At 43.5% G+C, this 16,498-nt stretch overlaps 1 protein-coding gene across 1 annotated transcript in view; it reads left to right on the top strand.

Moving 5' to 3' along the window:
• The window catches only part of TTBK1 (tau tubulin kinase 1), a 101,857-nt gene that overhangs the window by 26,792 nt on the left and 58,567 nt on the right, over positions 1-16,498 (top strand). Inside the window, exons 5-7 of the mRNA XM_017736942.1 lie at positions 10,556-10,629; positions 13,434-13,574; positions 14,848-14,952. Coding sequence (XP_017592431.1) covers positions 10,556-10,629; positions 13,434-13,574; positions 14,848-14,952 — 320 coding nt within the window. The remainder of the gene's footprint in view (positions 1-10,555; positions 10,630-13,433; positions 13,575-14,847; positions 14,953-16,498) is intronic.

The following is a 16,498-nucleotide window of genomic DNA, read 5'->3' on the forward strand; positions in this document are numbered from 1 at the left end:
TAAATGGAAGTAAGATCTGTGTGGCTAAGTGAATTAGTAACTTGCATATCCAGAGAGCAAGAAAGGCTTTGGTTGGGTTTTCTGTGTCTCAGCCTCTTAAGCAATGTCTCCATTAGTGAGCAGTACAGTACCTGCAGATCAGTGGGTAGCAGCAGCTGTTCAGGCCTATACATCTCCAGCAGATATGGCTTGGGGGTTTTACATTATAAACTTCATGGATTCAGGCCATTTTGCTTTGGATTGGTTTGCTTTGGGTTTTTTAATCTGCCCTCCTGTCCGAGGGTCCATTTGTTAGTTTTCACTCTGCTTTAGGATTTGGGGATTACTTGGTGTGCACCTGAAACAGAACTTCATGGTCTGTTTGCTCAGAAAACCTTACATGACCCAGAGCCACTCTTGGAACACTGACACGTGGTAGTTGTAATGATTTAAGGCAATATGGGGGCTTTCTTTAAAACCTCATTGCTTTTATAAACCAGGACTCTGAGGCTCCTGGTTTTTTGAATCAGGAGGAGAAAAAATAGGATGGCTTCCTATCATTGAACACATGGAAGGAGGAGTACTATCATGTCTGGATGAGCAGATGTTTTTCCATCTCTTCAATGCTTTTCTAACCCTTTGAAATACCAACGGACAGCAACCTGCTTGTTCTGTCTGTGATTTTTTTCCCCAACCCTGAATTTGCTGTGGAGCAATATTCAGGTGGCAAAGGAGCATTAGTACTGTCTGGACTCAGTTTCCTGTCTATGAGATCTTTGAGGTTAATCAAAATGCCACATCTCTGTGAGAACAGCTCTGGCATAGCTTTTGAGGTGCTTGGCTTGGGCTGTCTGTCAGTCTGCCTTTCTAACAGCAACCTTAATTGCAGAAACTGTAAACCAGTATCTGTGATGAAATCCAGTGGACTTCTGCAGAGAGGGGTATAGAAACTATCTTAGGTGGCAAACCAGGAATTGTGTTCTCTCTTAATGCTCAGCTGGGGCTGTGTGAGGCTCAGAAGCAGAGGCTCAGAAGCAGATGCTTTGAATTCAAAAGTATCCTCCCTGTCCTTACCCACTTTTTGATAGGTGTCTCTGGGAGCACCCTGGGGTCTTGTGAGACCAGGGCACTGCAAAAGGATCTCTCACAAGGAGTGCACTTTGTATGCCTTCTGGTTCATAGGCTCTCTAAAATATGGATATGGCCACAACATTCAGTCTCCTGTGATGGGATTCTCTTTGGAGCAGCCTAGCAGATTGTAATTTAAAATGGCCAGATTATTCTGGTGCTGAGCACTGTTTTCTGTTCATCTGCAGTGGCAATGTTGCCCTGGTGTGAGGCTACAAGGCCCGAAGTATTTGCTTTTGATCTCACTCGGCTGCCAGGTGTTCCTAAGCTCTCTTCAGTGTGGTGTTTTCTTTGTAAATGCCTTCTTCTCAGTGTAACCAGTTTCATTGTGTAGGACTCTGATTAATTTTATTCTGCAGTGCAGAGATCTTCTGCATATTGAGTAGTTGTGCAAGATGCAGCCTGGTCACAGGCAGTGTAGTTTCTGAGTATCTGATTTTGTTACAGCAAATAGTAAAGCAAGTCTGTGCTGCTCATTCCCTCTTTATTGCCAGGGGTTGGACAGATAAGAGTTTCCTAGCAAAATATTGGAAGGAAAGGGACCTTGTTTTTCTTACTCACCAGTCCTAGTTTTTGTTGTTATTGCATTTGTGAGCTTTTTGTGTTAAAGTGGTGCCTTAACTCTCTGTGATTCAGTTTCTGTTACTTTTGTGGACACAGTTTGTGTTTCTACAGTATTTTGCTAGGTTGATGTAAGCAAGCTATCTGCAAAGACTAGAAAGCAGAGTACATTACCCTTGGCAGGCTTTTAGGCCATCACAGGGTGGCAGATTCACAGACTTGCTGTAACTTGAGCTTCTCTATCCAGCACTGCATTCTTCCATGTGTAGGAGTGTTTGAATGAACTGGCATTTGGGACACTTGTTTTCTGTGCTAACTGTGGTGCCGTTCGGTGGGGGAAGGTCATGGGATGGCTGAAAAAGGATTTAAACCACACTTTTTTTAAGACTTACTGTGCTTTGACCTGTGTGGGATCTATTATCACTTATTCATCTTAAAGTTGATAGTCTTGGGAAACAACTAGAGGAAATTATGCCATGCAAGCTCAGTCAGTTTTACCTTTTACTGTTTGATTAGGGGACAGTGACAAGCCTTTGGGGTTTTGTGTCCAGTAGTTCATTGATTTATTACAGAAGCACTAGCAAGCTTAACCCAGTTGGTTAAATCCTAGCTGATGACTATTGAGTAGTGTAGTTATTTAAGCCTTACTTCCAGCACAGAATTTGTTTTCTTTCATGTCCAAAATTCCTTTGTCCAGCTGAGTTGACAAGTCCCTGAAGTCAGCTGGTTTGTCTGGCCAGAGGTGAAACTTGGTACCTGCAGAGGAAAGAAGCCCATGTGAGCCAGCTCTGCCAAGCTAAAGGCAGCATTTCCAAGTAAAGTTAGAAGATGATGAAAATAACTCTCATTTCATTTTCTAGTCCTGATGAATCCTCCATTTCTTTACAATATTTGTACAGAAGTGAATTCAATATCCCCACAGTACAGAATCTGTGATAAGCTGATAAACCAGATACTGACAGGCAAATAAAGAAGAGGATAGCTCCAAAATGTACATTGTACTGTAGAGCATTGAGAAACAACTGCAGCTTTCCAAACACCAGTGAGAGCAATTGTACAGCTACATGTGAACAGCTGGGCATATCATAGAGACTCCAGCAGTGCCAAGTGCTTGAGCAAGTTGTGTTGTGCTTAGTGACCTAAGCACTTGGGCTTTTCCAAGTCAGTGTGACACAGATCCAGAAGAAAATTTAGGCTGGCAGGGAGGACCTCTGGAGGTCTCTAGTACAGCCTCATGCTCCAAGCAGAAAAGAAATAGATCTGGCTACTCTGGGCTTTTGTCAGTGAAATCTTGAATAACCTCCAGAGATGGAGATCCTACAGCTTCTCTGGGCCCCTGTTCCAGGGCTTCACCATCCTCGTGGGGGAAGAAGAAATCACACCTAATAGGAACTTCCCACGTTGCAGCTCATGCCCAGTGCCTCTCTGTGTACCTCTGTCATGGGTTAACCCCAGCTGGCACTAAGTACCACACAGCTGCTCACTCAGCACCCCTGCCCCTACGGAGTGGGGAGGAGTGAAAAAAATGTAAAACCCATGGGGTGAGATGAGAGCAGTTTATTAATTGAAATAAGAACAATAATAGTAGTAATGAAAAGGGAGATAACAAATGAAAGGGAGAAATAAAACCCAAAAAGTGCAAGTGATGCACCACCCTCTGAGCAATGCCCACCACATTCCCAAGCAGCCATCCATGGCTCCTGGCCAACCTGCCCCAGTTTTTATACCAGGCTTGATATTCCATGGTGAGCAGTATCCCTTTGGCCCATTCAGGTCAGCTGTTCCAGCTGTGCCCCTGCAAGACCCCAGAGAACTCTCTGGGTTGTTCATGCACTCTTGAGTCAGACACATGGGAGAAACACAGACAAGATCTTCTCAAGAGGTCAAAACAACAAAATAGATTTTACTGGCAGCTTTAGAGAATCAGAGGACTTTGGCAGAAGGTTTAGAGCAGCATTCAATCAACACAAAACACTTCTCAAAGCATTGACTTAGCCCACTCAACTTCACAAACTCTAAGCCCGTTTGATTTTAAGTTAACCAAAAAGAGGGAATTAGAAGAAGGAGAAGGACAGAAAAGAGATAGAAAAGGACCCATGGAGCTACCAACTCCTGGGTTCCAGTGATGTTCAGCTGATAGAAACTCCGAGAGGAGTTAGGGTCAAGACGTGTGCTCATCTCATGTTCAGCCTTAAATACCCCTTGGCCTTTCTGGGCCCTTCCCCCAGGTGGGAATTCTGGTCATTTGGCTACTCAGGAGCTTGGTTAGGGGCTCCAGGGGTGGGGTGTGGGGCATTTTCTCCAGTGTGACAATGACTGGCAGCTCTGCCAGGCTGGCATACTGGCTCTAGGGGTGCACTGCCAGGGCAAGACCCAACCTTCCCTTTCCCCACAGGCATGCACCCCAAAATGTCTTGAGACATCAATCTTTGCTGTCTCTCACAGCTCTCTCCTGGCTTCTTGTGCAGCTCCTCACTGGCAGAGCAGGGGAATACTGAAAACTGGACTTAGGGTGGGCATTACTAAGCAACAGCCAAAACATCCCTGTGTTACCAACATTATTCTCATCCTAAATACAATATACAGCACTGTACCAGCTATTAGGAGTAAAATGAACTCCAGCCCAGCTGAAACCTCTGAGAAACATCAGGCTCTATCTTCTTGGCACTCTTGTGTTAGGTAGCTCTGACCAGCAGATAGTGTCCCTTCTATTGCCTTCCTAAAGGCTGAACAAACCCCGTTGTCTGGCTCTTTTTGTTAGTGTTACATTCTCCTTTCCCTGCCACCATCCTGGTGGTCAGTGCTGAACTCGAGATGTTGTGTCAGTGTTGGTCTTGTGCAGGAGAAAATGCAACAATTGGTAAGGTAACAGTAATAAGAGTAACAATTGCTGTGAGATCTATGATAATTCATGCAATAGAAGTTACTTCAGTGTTTTGGGTGAACTGATAGGAATGAGACAGCTACTCTATGGAGATGAATCACAGAATTTTAGCATAAAATTAAAAAAATAAATTTTTTAACTTCTTTGTGGAGAAGAGTGGTTAATGGTTTTCTGGTGAAAACACAGGAAATACGGAATCTGTTACAAAAAAACCAACTTCAAGTTGCAACAATAATCTCACATATTTCCTTCTTAGTGTTGATTTGATTCGTTTCATTGCTGCATCGAAAATACATTAGGAATGTTTAAGAACTTAAAATGAGTAGAAGATTGGAATGAATATTAGTGTCCGCCAGTTGGAAATTGATCCATATGAAAAAAATAGACTCAAAAAAGGATCATAATTTAGGTTCTTTTAGGGGCTGTGTAATGAAAGCTTTTCATGTAATGAAAGTTTTGAAGTATTCAAATGGGGACTTTAATCATATCTCTAGAAGGTGATGAATATCTCTCTAAGGGTGGAAGGGGTTTTTATACATGAGAATATAATTATTGACTGTAATTTTTAAGTTTCTTCAGAACAAGGATGATGAAGACCATTTCAGTGACTGAAATATTTCTTACCCTGTATTATGGGACATTATTATATTCATTGTAGTTAAAAGACCACAGTAGAAAGAATGTTTTTCTATGGCTGAACATTAAAATTTTGCCTTAACTAAATGCTTGTGAATAAAATAAAATACTCTGAAACTTTCCTCCAGTGAGTGCTTATGAACATTGGGCTGATGTGTTCCTCCAATGCTAGCTAATTAACAGGCCAAAACTCTTTAAAATCTATTACCCTGTTCTTTCCTTTATTTTAGTAACAAACAAATACAGATACAGAGAATATTTTCTATGGTATAACTTGTGACCCTCTGAAATATCTGGGCAGCTGTTGAGCAGAGCAGTCTAGTACAGGAGCAAGTATCATCTGGCAGTGCAGTAAAATGGTTCTGAGGCTTCCCATACTAAATATACCTTGAAAAAAAAAAAAAACCATTTTCCTACTCCCCTCTTCTTTCTTTTCTGGTTTAAAATATGCTTTTCTGCTCTGTGCTATGATCTCCATGCTTGAGGAGGGCATGTATGAGAAGAGGGGGCTATTTCCTGCTGCCTTTAAGGGAAGTATGACAGTTCCATCATCCTGTCTGCACAGGAGGTTATTAACACGATTGTTCTTGTGTGCTTCATAATTCTGATCAGCCTCAGGACTGAGCTGCAGGAATCCCAAAGTCACACCTGACTGTCAGCCTCCATCTGCTACTTCAGCATGGCATGAACTGTTCCAAGAGAGCAAACAGTTGTAATCTGGTGCCTCCTTTAGATGGCAAAGGAGTGAAAGCCTCTAGGACCCAGAGGGTTGGGTGCTGCAGGCATTTATCCCACCTGTATGACTGGCTGGCTGTACATGGACCACGTCTAACTGTGGCCTGCTTTCTCTACACTCTGTTATATTCTTTTTGTTTCATGCAGAAATGGGCTCAGTTTTCCCTTACCCCCTTTCTTCTGTTTTCCTGGTGTTGCTTGTGTTGCAAAACAGTGCATGGCAGAGCTGTTCCAGGGAGAGCCTAAATTCCCAAGACCAACAGGTCAGGTCCAAGCCCATTTTAAGCTGGAAAGGAGGATTCAGTATAAAGTGAAGTCAGTTTGGGGATGCAGGTCATCAAGAACTGTCAGTCAATTCATTATTTTCAAATATTATAGTAAGCAGAAACACACTGTCATCCTAAACAGGCAAACAATTCTCAAAAATAATAAAAACTAAAATGCTTTTTTTTTTCTGTAAAATTTTGCAATCCAGAAAACAATAGTGTTATGGGGGAAACTGATTTTAAAAAAAAGAAAGATCTCAGAAATACACTCAAAATCAGAAGAGACAGTAAGAAATTAGCAAGGTTGTGTCTTAAGTCCTATCATTAGACACTGCCCCTCCCGTTTCACTGAAATTAATGATTTAGGTGGGCAAGTTCTCCCTGTCAGAGGGTTGGATTTTAATGTTCTTGTCTGTAGTTTTGCAGCAACAAAAAGCACATGGTGTCCGTGCTTTGCAATTATTTAAAACAATAAAAGCAAGTACAAAAAATGAGTAATTTACCCTTTTTACCACACAATAGCTCTCACTGTCACTAGAAACAGTCACTGCTTTTTGGCTTTTGCCTCAATATCCGTCCCCTGGTGCTCTGAAAGGCGAACAAAGCAAAGTGGGACTACAGTGTGTCTGTGCAAATCTGTGAATCATGGCTGGGATGAGTGTGGACTTGCAACCTGTGTAGGTGGCTAGTTTGCTGAAGCACAGGAGTAGCATGAGCTCCTAAAGAAACTGAACTGGTTCTTTCTGAGGTTATCCAGATGTGTTGACTTTGTAGCCACAACTCTGGCTCTGAGGGTCCCTTCGCATTGGCAAGCAGCACAGCCATCCCTATTGGGGCATGTGGCAGGAAGGTGGGTGGGACAGCTGAGGCTTCCTGGTGGTTCCTTCTTGGTAATACCCACACCAGGACGTGTTCTATATCCACACAGTATCTCAAGAGGTTTCCTCAGAAAGCCAAAAACCTCTCTGTCAAAATCAACACTGATTTTGCAATGAGCTTGTCAACCAGCAGCACCCAGTATCTGTAGGCACACACAGGCCGTGGGCCTGGTATGTGAGAAACAGGAGCAAGGAAGAGCCTGTGCCCAGTGGGAGCAAGGTCAGGTGACATGGGAAAAATACAGAGATGCTGCTTGCCACTGTAGGGAGAAAATTCATGCAGCCAAAGCTCAGCTGGAGTTGAAGCTGGCCAGAATTGTGGGGGACAATGAAAAAAAGCTTTTTCAAATATATTAATGGCAGTAGGCAGTGTAAAAATAACATCAGCCCATTACAGGATGGGGATAGTCACCTCACAAACAGGATGTGGACAAGGCAGAGGTGCTTAATGCATTCTTTGCCTCTGTCTTCAACATGGTTGATGGACCAAGTGGGTCTCAGTGCCCTGAGCGTGGAGGACCATGACTATGAGAATGATCAATTCCCAGTTGACCCTGAAATTGTGCAGGATCTGCTGCTCCAGCTGGATCCCTACAGATCTATGGGGCCTACTCGGATTCATCTAAGAATCCTCAAAGAGCTGACTGATGTCATTGCAAAACCTCTCTCAATAATTTTTGAATAGTCTTGGGAATCCAGAGAGGTCCCAGCTGACTGGAAGGTGGTGAACATTGTCCTGATTTTCAAGAAGGGAAAGAAGGAGGACCCCAGAAACTACAGGCCTGTCAGTCTCACTTCAGTGCCTGGTCAAGTTATGGAGGAGATGATTCTGGGAGGTATTGAAAAACACCTGAGAGACAGCTCAATCATTGGTCACAGCCAGCATGGCTTCATGAGAGGCAAGTCCTGCCTATCAAACCTGATTTCCTTTATGACAGGGTAACCTGTCCAGTTGATCAAGGGAAGATAGTTGGTGTAATATTTTTGGGTTTCAGTAAAGCTTTTGATACTTTCTCTCATAGTATCCTCTGGACAAAATGTCCGTTCCTCAGCTGGATAAACACATCCTGTGATGGGTGAGCAGCTGGCTCATGGGTGGGGCACAGAGGTCTACAGTGAATGGGGGGACATCAAACTGGGGACCTGTCACCAGTGGGCTTCCACAGGGCTCCATCCTTGGCCCTGTGCTCTTCAATATCTTCATCAGTGACCTGGACACAGGACTGGAGGGGATACTAAGCAAGTTCACAAATGATACAAAACTGGGAGGCACTGTTGGCTCTCTCAAGGGCAGGGAGGCCCTGCAGAGACCTGGACAAATGAGAGGACTGGGCAATCACCAGCCATAGGAAGTTCAACAAGGGGAAGTGGCAGATTCTGCACCTGGGATGGTGCAGCCCTGGATGTACAGACTGGAGAATGAGAAGCCAGAGAGCAGTGCCTTGGAGAGGGACCTGGGAGTCCTGGTCCATGGCAAGTTGAACATGAGTCAGCAGTGCCCTGGCAGCCAGGAGGGCAAGGGAGGGGATTGTCCAGTGCTCTGCACCGGGGCAGCCTCACCTCGAGTGTTGGGGGCGGTTTTGGGCACTGCAATAGAAAAAAGATATAAACCTGTTCGGGAGTGCCCAAAGGAAGGCAATGAAGATGGTGAAGGGCCTTGAGGGGAAGCCGTGTGAGGAGCAGCTGAGGTCGCTTGGTCTGTTCAGCCTGGAGGAGACTGAGGGGAGACCCCATCACAGTCTGCAGCTTCCTCACGAGGTAAAAGCAGAGGGGCAGGCACTGATCTCTTCTCTCTGGTGACCAGTGACAGGACCCAAGGGAATGGCCTGGAGTTGTGTCAGGGGAGGCTGGGGTTGGGGATCCGGGAAAGGTTCTTCACCCAGAGGGTGCTTGGGCACTGGAACAGGTTCCCCAGGGCAGTGGTCACAGCACCAAGCCTGACAGGGCTGAAGAGGTGTTCAGACAATGCTCTCAGGCACATGGTGTGACTCTTGAGGATCGTCCTGTGCAGGGCCAGGAGTTGGACTCGATGATCCTTGTGGGTCCCTTCCAACTCAGAAGATTCTGTCACATACTGAAGAGAATACTTTCCTAATCTCTGAGTATCTTTTCCTGAAGTATGGTGGCTTGTGACATTCCTTGATGGTTTCGGCATGGTCTTGCACATTCAGTCCTGAGACTGGATAATGTCCATGCCAGAGACATGAAGGATCTGCAAATACATAACCTTCTTCTTCATCTAACCAGATACAGGTGGATACTAGAACTGGGGTTGGTTTGTTTGTTTGTTTTAAACCTGTTCTTCCAAAGGGATTAAGGAGTAGTTAGGGCCTCTATCCCTCCAGTTCTGGTTGCCAGCAGCTCTTTTATCTCCTTATGGTAGGAGAGAGAGTGTGGTTGTTCTGGTGTGGGATGCTGCTGGGACCTGAAGGCTCTTGATGCTCTTACTGAGGGTCCTGGGATGTAGCTCCGTGTTCCAAAGCTATGTGTACTGCTCTGGCCAAAGCTCTGGTTCTCCAGTGAGAAAGCTGCTCCTTCCTTTGTCTCCTGCTGCTCTCCACGTCCCTATTCCGTCATGTCTTGCTGTCCCCAGCAGTTTCTGATGCCCCAGGCCTGTGGTGCACACAGTGACAGCAATAGCAGGGCGCTGAGGGTGCTACAGGCAGTGCAGTTACTCAATACTCTGTGTTCACGTTCTTCCCTTTTTTTGTTTAAAATTGGGAATTAATTAATTATTAAATAATAAGCTTTGGTTTAAAAACTAATTCAAATCATCCTTGCTCAAGTGCTACAAAGGAACATAGGGTAAAGTTATGCAATGATACTCACCCCCTTCCCTGCTTAGAAACCCCACCAGGAACCAAGAATTCACCATTGTGATGTACATCAACCTTTACTCTGTTATCAGCAGTCTGCTATTAGGGGAACTCATTCCTCTTCCTTCCCCTTCCGAGAATCCAGAGAGCAAACTATCACAAATCCATTACAGGTCAGGGTCTGAAACCACAGCCTCCACTCCCCCCCCGAGGACCAGCTGTGTATTGTGGGGTAGCTGAGTTAGTTTGATTTTGCCTGAACAGGTGTAGTTTGTACTAATATCATGCCAAAACTTGACCCAGAATGGCCCCTATTTTTTTCCTTCTGTTGTTACAAAATTGCTTTAATGTTTCAATGGAGTATTTCCATAAGCATCTTTCTTTTCCAGGTGTCTCTGACTATTAAAGTCAGGGTTTGTTCATGTCAAGGTAGTATTAGATTAGCTCTTTCAGGGTAAGCAGTGCTAGTAGGTGAGTGTGGTGGTTGTGTGTACAAGTCAGCTTGTACTGAATAAAGTTGGTGTAATGAGCTGAGCTCAATTTGTTATGCAAAACTCCTTACTTGATACCACTTTATGGGTACCAGCCCTGAATCAGAAACCATTTTTCTGAACATCATGATCACAGGTTGTTATCTTATGTTCTATTCTCTTCATTTCTGTTTCTTTTCAGGGAAGGATCATGTTTGCAGATTTATTGGCTGTGGAAGAAATGAAAAGTTTAATTATGTGGTCATGCAGCTTCAGGTGAGTTCTGTTCTTCGCCTCTCCCATCTGTCCAGTAGAGATGGCATCACTGAGAAGGATTTACACTGAGAGAATAAGGCCAAGCAATGGTGTAAAGACTTGGTTGGACACAGAAAGAGGATGGAATGGAAGACAGTGAGAAGGGGTGGTGTTGCTCTGATAACCCTTGGGATGGCTCCAGTGTCAGTATGTGCTAAAATATTTCATAGCTCTGCTTTTCTGTTTAAGATGCCTTTCTGTCAGTTTTCTGAGGGAAAGCACTCAGTTCAGAATGCTCCCAGGAGCAACCCACAGCGTTGTGCAGCAGTGGCAGCTCTTTGAAATACCTCCTGCTGAGCTGTGATGCAGCATTCAAAATATGTCTTGTATCAGAGCTCAGAGTGAGAGCAGCGGTGTCACAGCAGCAGCACAGTTTCTCTGTGAAAGGCCGTGATCTCTGGCTCCTCTGTCTCTCCCAAGCTCAGCAGTAACTCAGCTTCTGCTGTGGAAGTGTTTACTCCTGTTTGAACGCTGCTGATACCAAGTCAATAAGGGCAAATACTTGGGTAGCTACTACACGGTGACTGCACTGCTAGACAGGGTAGATGAAGTAAAGCAGGTACCAGCAGATCCAAGTACTTCTTTAAAATAATCTTCTGATTCTTTTGTAGTTCTGCTTTGCAAGACAGTTGTATAAAACCAGTAAACTCCTGGTGCTTGGGTTTGCCTTTTATGTACCGTTGGCATCCCAACTACTGTTATGGATAGAAAAAATCCTTTTGCTCTCTAACCAATCCTGGCTATTGCTGCTGCTGCAGTGTGAGTGTGAATATGAATCGTGAAGGGGCTGGCCTGGACCTCATGGAAGAACAAGGCTTCTACCCAATCCTGTCCTTACCAAGCCTGATAGAAGGGACTTAACCTTGGAAAAAAATTTTTCTGCATGGATTCTCTTTCTAGTTTGTTCTTGACTATGTAACTGAGCTCGTAGAGTAGGCAGAGCTAAAAATAATTTCATTATTTGCAGATGAAGACACTGATATACACGGCATTAGCTAGTTTTGCACCATCACTCTTCAGGCTAAAATTCTCCTTCAAGACCTGCTGAGACATGGTTTATCATGTGTCCCTCGACTGTTGTGTACTGCAGTTCTCCATTTCTCTTCAGTCACCAGCTTCCACTCTTAAGCTTTGCAACTCATTGCATCTGCTCTGTTCTGTAATCAGCCTGACAGTGTTTATTTGGAAAATAGTGCTCATTTTGTGTCTTTTCCTGGTAGCAGTAGCAGCTGGGGAAACTTATGGCACATTTCAGTGTGCAGCCCTGAAAAAAATGAGTCTTGCTTTCCATGTTACCATTGGATAAGAGAGCTGGTGTTCAAGGAACAGCTTTACAGTGGAAAGCAAGATCTGCTGTCAGTTCAGTAACTTGGATGTTTCAGGATAGCGATGACAAAGCTGTGCTGCCTCTAGTGAAGTGTCACAGAAATTCAAGAAGTTAAGCACTAGAGAGGTGATTTAGCTTGATTTTGTTCATGTTAAGGAGCAAACCTGGGTGGGCTGCTGTGCCTGAACTGTATCTATGAGCTGGCCTGTATCAGGTGTGATTCTTCAAGGGTCCGGAGCCTGAAGTGAAACATGGCTCAAAACAATTTGAGAGACTTGTCATATGCTACATGAGCCAGCTGGCACTTTAATGTCTGTAAATAACTTGAGAACTGGAAATGGGTGGATGAAGAGATGGCATTTGGAGAGCAATCGCTGTTTTCTCCTCAACTGTTTGGAATCTTTTATATATTTGCTGTTGGGAATTTTGTTCGAATTCATGTGGACTTATATTATAAGCATAGGTCTTCTATAGATGACAGATGTCTTCTATAGATGTCTTCACAGAAGCAGAATCAGGAGACTCTAAAGCATAGTAATGAACAGCATGTCCCTGTAGCTTTTGTTCTTGATGCATGTTCTCTGAAACAGCAGACTCTTATTCGTAATGTTTTTAATGAGTTGCTAAATGCATTCGTTCTGTGGATTAGAAGAGCACTTGCCATGGAATACAATCATTTTAGTAGCTTCTCTTTACAATGCTAAAGAGGTATAGGCAAAACTGAGATGACAGACATCAAAGAAGACTGGGATTTTTCTTGCATTTACTCTGCCCTTTTTTCCTTTTTCTTTCCTAAATTGTCTTTATTTTCATGCATAGCTGGTAGCCTTTTTGTTTTTCCTCAGAAATTTAATTAACTGGAGGTAAATTAGCAATTTGTTATGATAAGTATTAAGTCAGTGGAAAAATCCTCCTCTTCTGATTTTGGGTATGATTCTCTTGATAGACAGCTTTCCCCATTGTGGTGTTGCCACAACAATGCTGGCTTGAGCTTGAACCAGACAATGTGTGCTAGGAAGTTTCTGATGAAACTGCAGCATCATGACCTGCTTATCGAATTTGTACTGCTTTAATCTCTGGATGGCTCAGAGAACAGTCAGAGGTTGTTCTTAAATCAGCTTCTGTATGGTCTGAGTTTAACAGTAAGGAGATGCTGGTCTCTACAGTCTGAGGCACTGCTTGCTGTCCATGCTGTGCCTATTGCACAAATAGTGACCAGCTGATTTCCCAAGATAACAGTCTGGTATCTTATCAGCAAATGCATCACTTAAAAGCTAAAATGGACTGCTGGAAGATCTTATGCAAGAAATAAAGCAGACATGAGGTGAGCACCGCTCTGAGTAGCATGTCTGCTTTTTTGGGGTTGCATGTTAGAACTCACAGCTGTGAAAGGCTCTGCTTTTGTGTGATGGTTTAAGTGTTTTATTGACTGTTTCAGGGCCGAAATCTTGCAGATCTCAGAAGGAGTCAGCCTCGAGGGACTTTCACACTGAGCACAACGCTGCGATTGGGCAAACAGATTCTGGAATCAATAGAAGCCATTCACTCTGTGGGATTCCTGCATCGTGACATCAAGCCTGTATGTGGTTTTGGAAATTTTCCTTTTGGTTGTATGTCTGTCTGTTTTGCTTGAGTCAGTAAAGATAGTCTGAGTATGGGCAGGTCTCAGCAGATACGTTTAGGCCTCCTTGCACACTCCCACTGCCTGATATGCTGGCTACTTCCTAGAGGTACAGAATAGTAATATAGTATTGTCCTTCCTTTAAGTGCTTAGCAAACCAGCTTTTATTGGCAGAGGCTGCTCCATGGTGGGTTGGTAGCTGTCAGTCGTGCTTGCACCAGTCAAGATCCCATGATGAAGCAATCTAGTTCTGAATGGTCCTTTGGAGTCCAGCCAATTATCACCGTTAAAGTTGTTCAGAAAGGAAGTCTTGTTCTGTGATGCATCACTTGAATAAATGCTAATTCATGTGTTTGACTAAGCTAAATCATACTCTTAATCCTGTATGAGTGATTGCCAAAAGAATTGGAGCACAGTTTCCGCTGTCAGAAACACAGTCACACTGTTGGTCATCTGCCTGGGCAAAGCACAGTAATTCCAAGTCTCGTTGTAGAAGCCAGTCTTGTTCCTACAGCTCTTCACTACTTGACCTGAACACTTATTGCTACATCATACCTGAGACCAGCTTCCTTCTAGCAAACTCATTTGCTCCTTTTAAAATCAGCTGCTTTTGGCTGACCAGATTCAGCTGAAAACCAGTAACTGATGTGGTTGGCTACAAATCCTTTAGTGGACATCCATTATGGTAAAGGATAGAACTTTAAGATTGAGGTAAAAAAAAAGGAGCTGCTCCATTTGCTTTTTATCGGTTTATTTACTAAGAACCAAGCCTGGTGGTTTCTATATGCCTGAACGTTCAGATAGATCTAGGCAATACAATACAGTAAATGGAGATTCTGGGAGTTAGGGCAGAATAATTCATGCTAGCAGCTAAACCATGAACAGAAGCATTTGTCTACAATAACTCCAGCCTGTTATGCATGTCATGGAGCTCTCACTGCAGAGCTAGTGGTGTTAAATGTAGCTCTTTCTCACAGCAGCTGAAATTTAGCTCAGCTAATGTGAATTCTAGCAATTTTGAGACTCCACAGTCTCTTACCTGTGAAGTGAACTTTTCATCAAGGCAGTGGTTCTCTAATCATGACGTTTAAGGTGCATCTTAAAATTAATATCTTTGACTTGTTTCCACCAGAGGTATGTGGAGCTGCATGATAAAGTTTTGCCAACAAATGGCCACCTTACCCAAGCTGCTGGCATCAATTTGACTTTCTTTCTTTGCTTCTTTGTCCAGTCCAACTTTGCCATGGGCCGCTTACCTTCAACATACAGGAAGTGCTACATGTTAGACTTTGGTCTGGCTCGGCAGTACACCAACACTACTGGGGAAGTCCGACCAGTAAGTACATTTCAAGGAGGTTTTTTTTTCCATTTCTGCAACTGATTAGGAATGGAAAGGTTTTGTGGTTCTGTTTGTTTTGTTGTTGTTGTGCATGGTCATTATACTGGGCTACATTTTCTGCAAGGTGAGAAGCAGCAGGTGACTTCAGCTGAGTTGGGGATCTGAGAAGGGATGCTTGATTTTGTCTTACCAGATGTGTGGCTTTTTTTTTTTTTTAATTTCCTTTAGGACTATCATGTTTTCCACAGGCTTGCAATACTTACTGAGTACAATATGGACTAACAAAGAGGGTGAGCCCAATGCTGGCCATGTAACTTCTGTAGCCCCAGGGGACTGGTCTAGTTCAGTTCTCTGTGATCTGGGGAAACAGGTTGGTATATTCTTAAAGCTTTTTATAAAAAAGTGTGCTAGAAGTTAGAGGCTGACCTGATCTCTGAGGCTGAACTTACTGTGAGCTGCAACCTGTAATGCTGTTCTCACCCTTTGTGGCTTTGGTTTTATGTCTATTGACTCTGTCCAGATTTCCTAGCAGGGATATTTCAGTGTGCCTGCCTGGAGGGGAAGTATGGGCAGGGGGCATTCTCTGTGCCATGTAATATGGGTTTTATCTTCAGTTCTTTTACCAGCACAATGTTATCTGGGGTCACTCATAAGGATGTGTAAAGCTTCAGATATTCTGGGATCTGTCAGAGAATTCCTAGATGTATTTCAGAACACAGTGCAAGCAGAGAGTGCTCATACGATCTCTCTGTTTATCATCCTAGGCTTACAGCTTTTGGTCTGCACACCTTTTCCATCTGCAAGATAATTGTTGTTCTGGAAAATGTTGATAATGTGCTAGCTAAATACAGAGACTCTGTAGTGCCGGGTATTGCTGGGCAGTGGGAAAAAAGCAAAGGCTACTGAGCAGATTTTGTGTCCTTAGTAGATTAATATAGCTGAGGAATTTTTCTTTTTTTCTTTTCTTCTTTTTTTTTTTTTTGTTCTTTTGTAAGTCTTTTCAGTTTTCTTTTTCCCTGTAGTTGGGAGCAGCTCCAAAGGTTGTGCCTGCATCTTATTCTTAGAAAGACACTCATTACATACTACTGGACTTCCTCATCAATGCTTTATAGTTTGGGGATAACCCTTCTCCATATTGCCCTTTACAAAATGTGGCCCCCCTCCGTTCCTCTTTCTGCAGTCAGAATTCAAGTCCATTACAGACTGAAACTGGCAGTTGTTTTTCTGCAAAATTTCTTCATTTCTTAATGAAGTAATTATAGTTTACATCTGTATTTCAAGTCCCATTGTTTGAACATTGTTCTTTCTTTACAATTAAAGAAATTAATTTTTCCCAGTGTCTTTTCTTTTGTATCCTCTATTTTGTTCCTTTCTTACCATAATTTAAATTACTTCACTTTTATTTTGCTCCCAGGCCCTGTTTTTAGAAACAGCTCTACATCCAGCCTTGACATTTTCCAGGGGAAAAGATTCTTCAGCTGTGTCATACAAGCCATGTCCTGCTTGGGTTGGTGTGGGTGAGCGGGGGCTTTGTCAGAGTGCA

The sequence above is a fragment of the Corvus brachyrhynchos genome, unplaced genomic scaffold, assembly GCF_000691975.1.
Source record: "Corvus brachyrhynchos isolate BGI_N302 unplaced genomic scaffold, ASM69197v1 scaffold806, whole genome shotgun sequence".
Classification (NCBI taxonomy): domain Eukaryota; kingdom Metazoa; phylum Chordata; class Aves; order Passeriformes; family Corvidae; genus Corvus; species Corvus brachyrhynchos.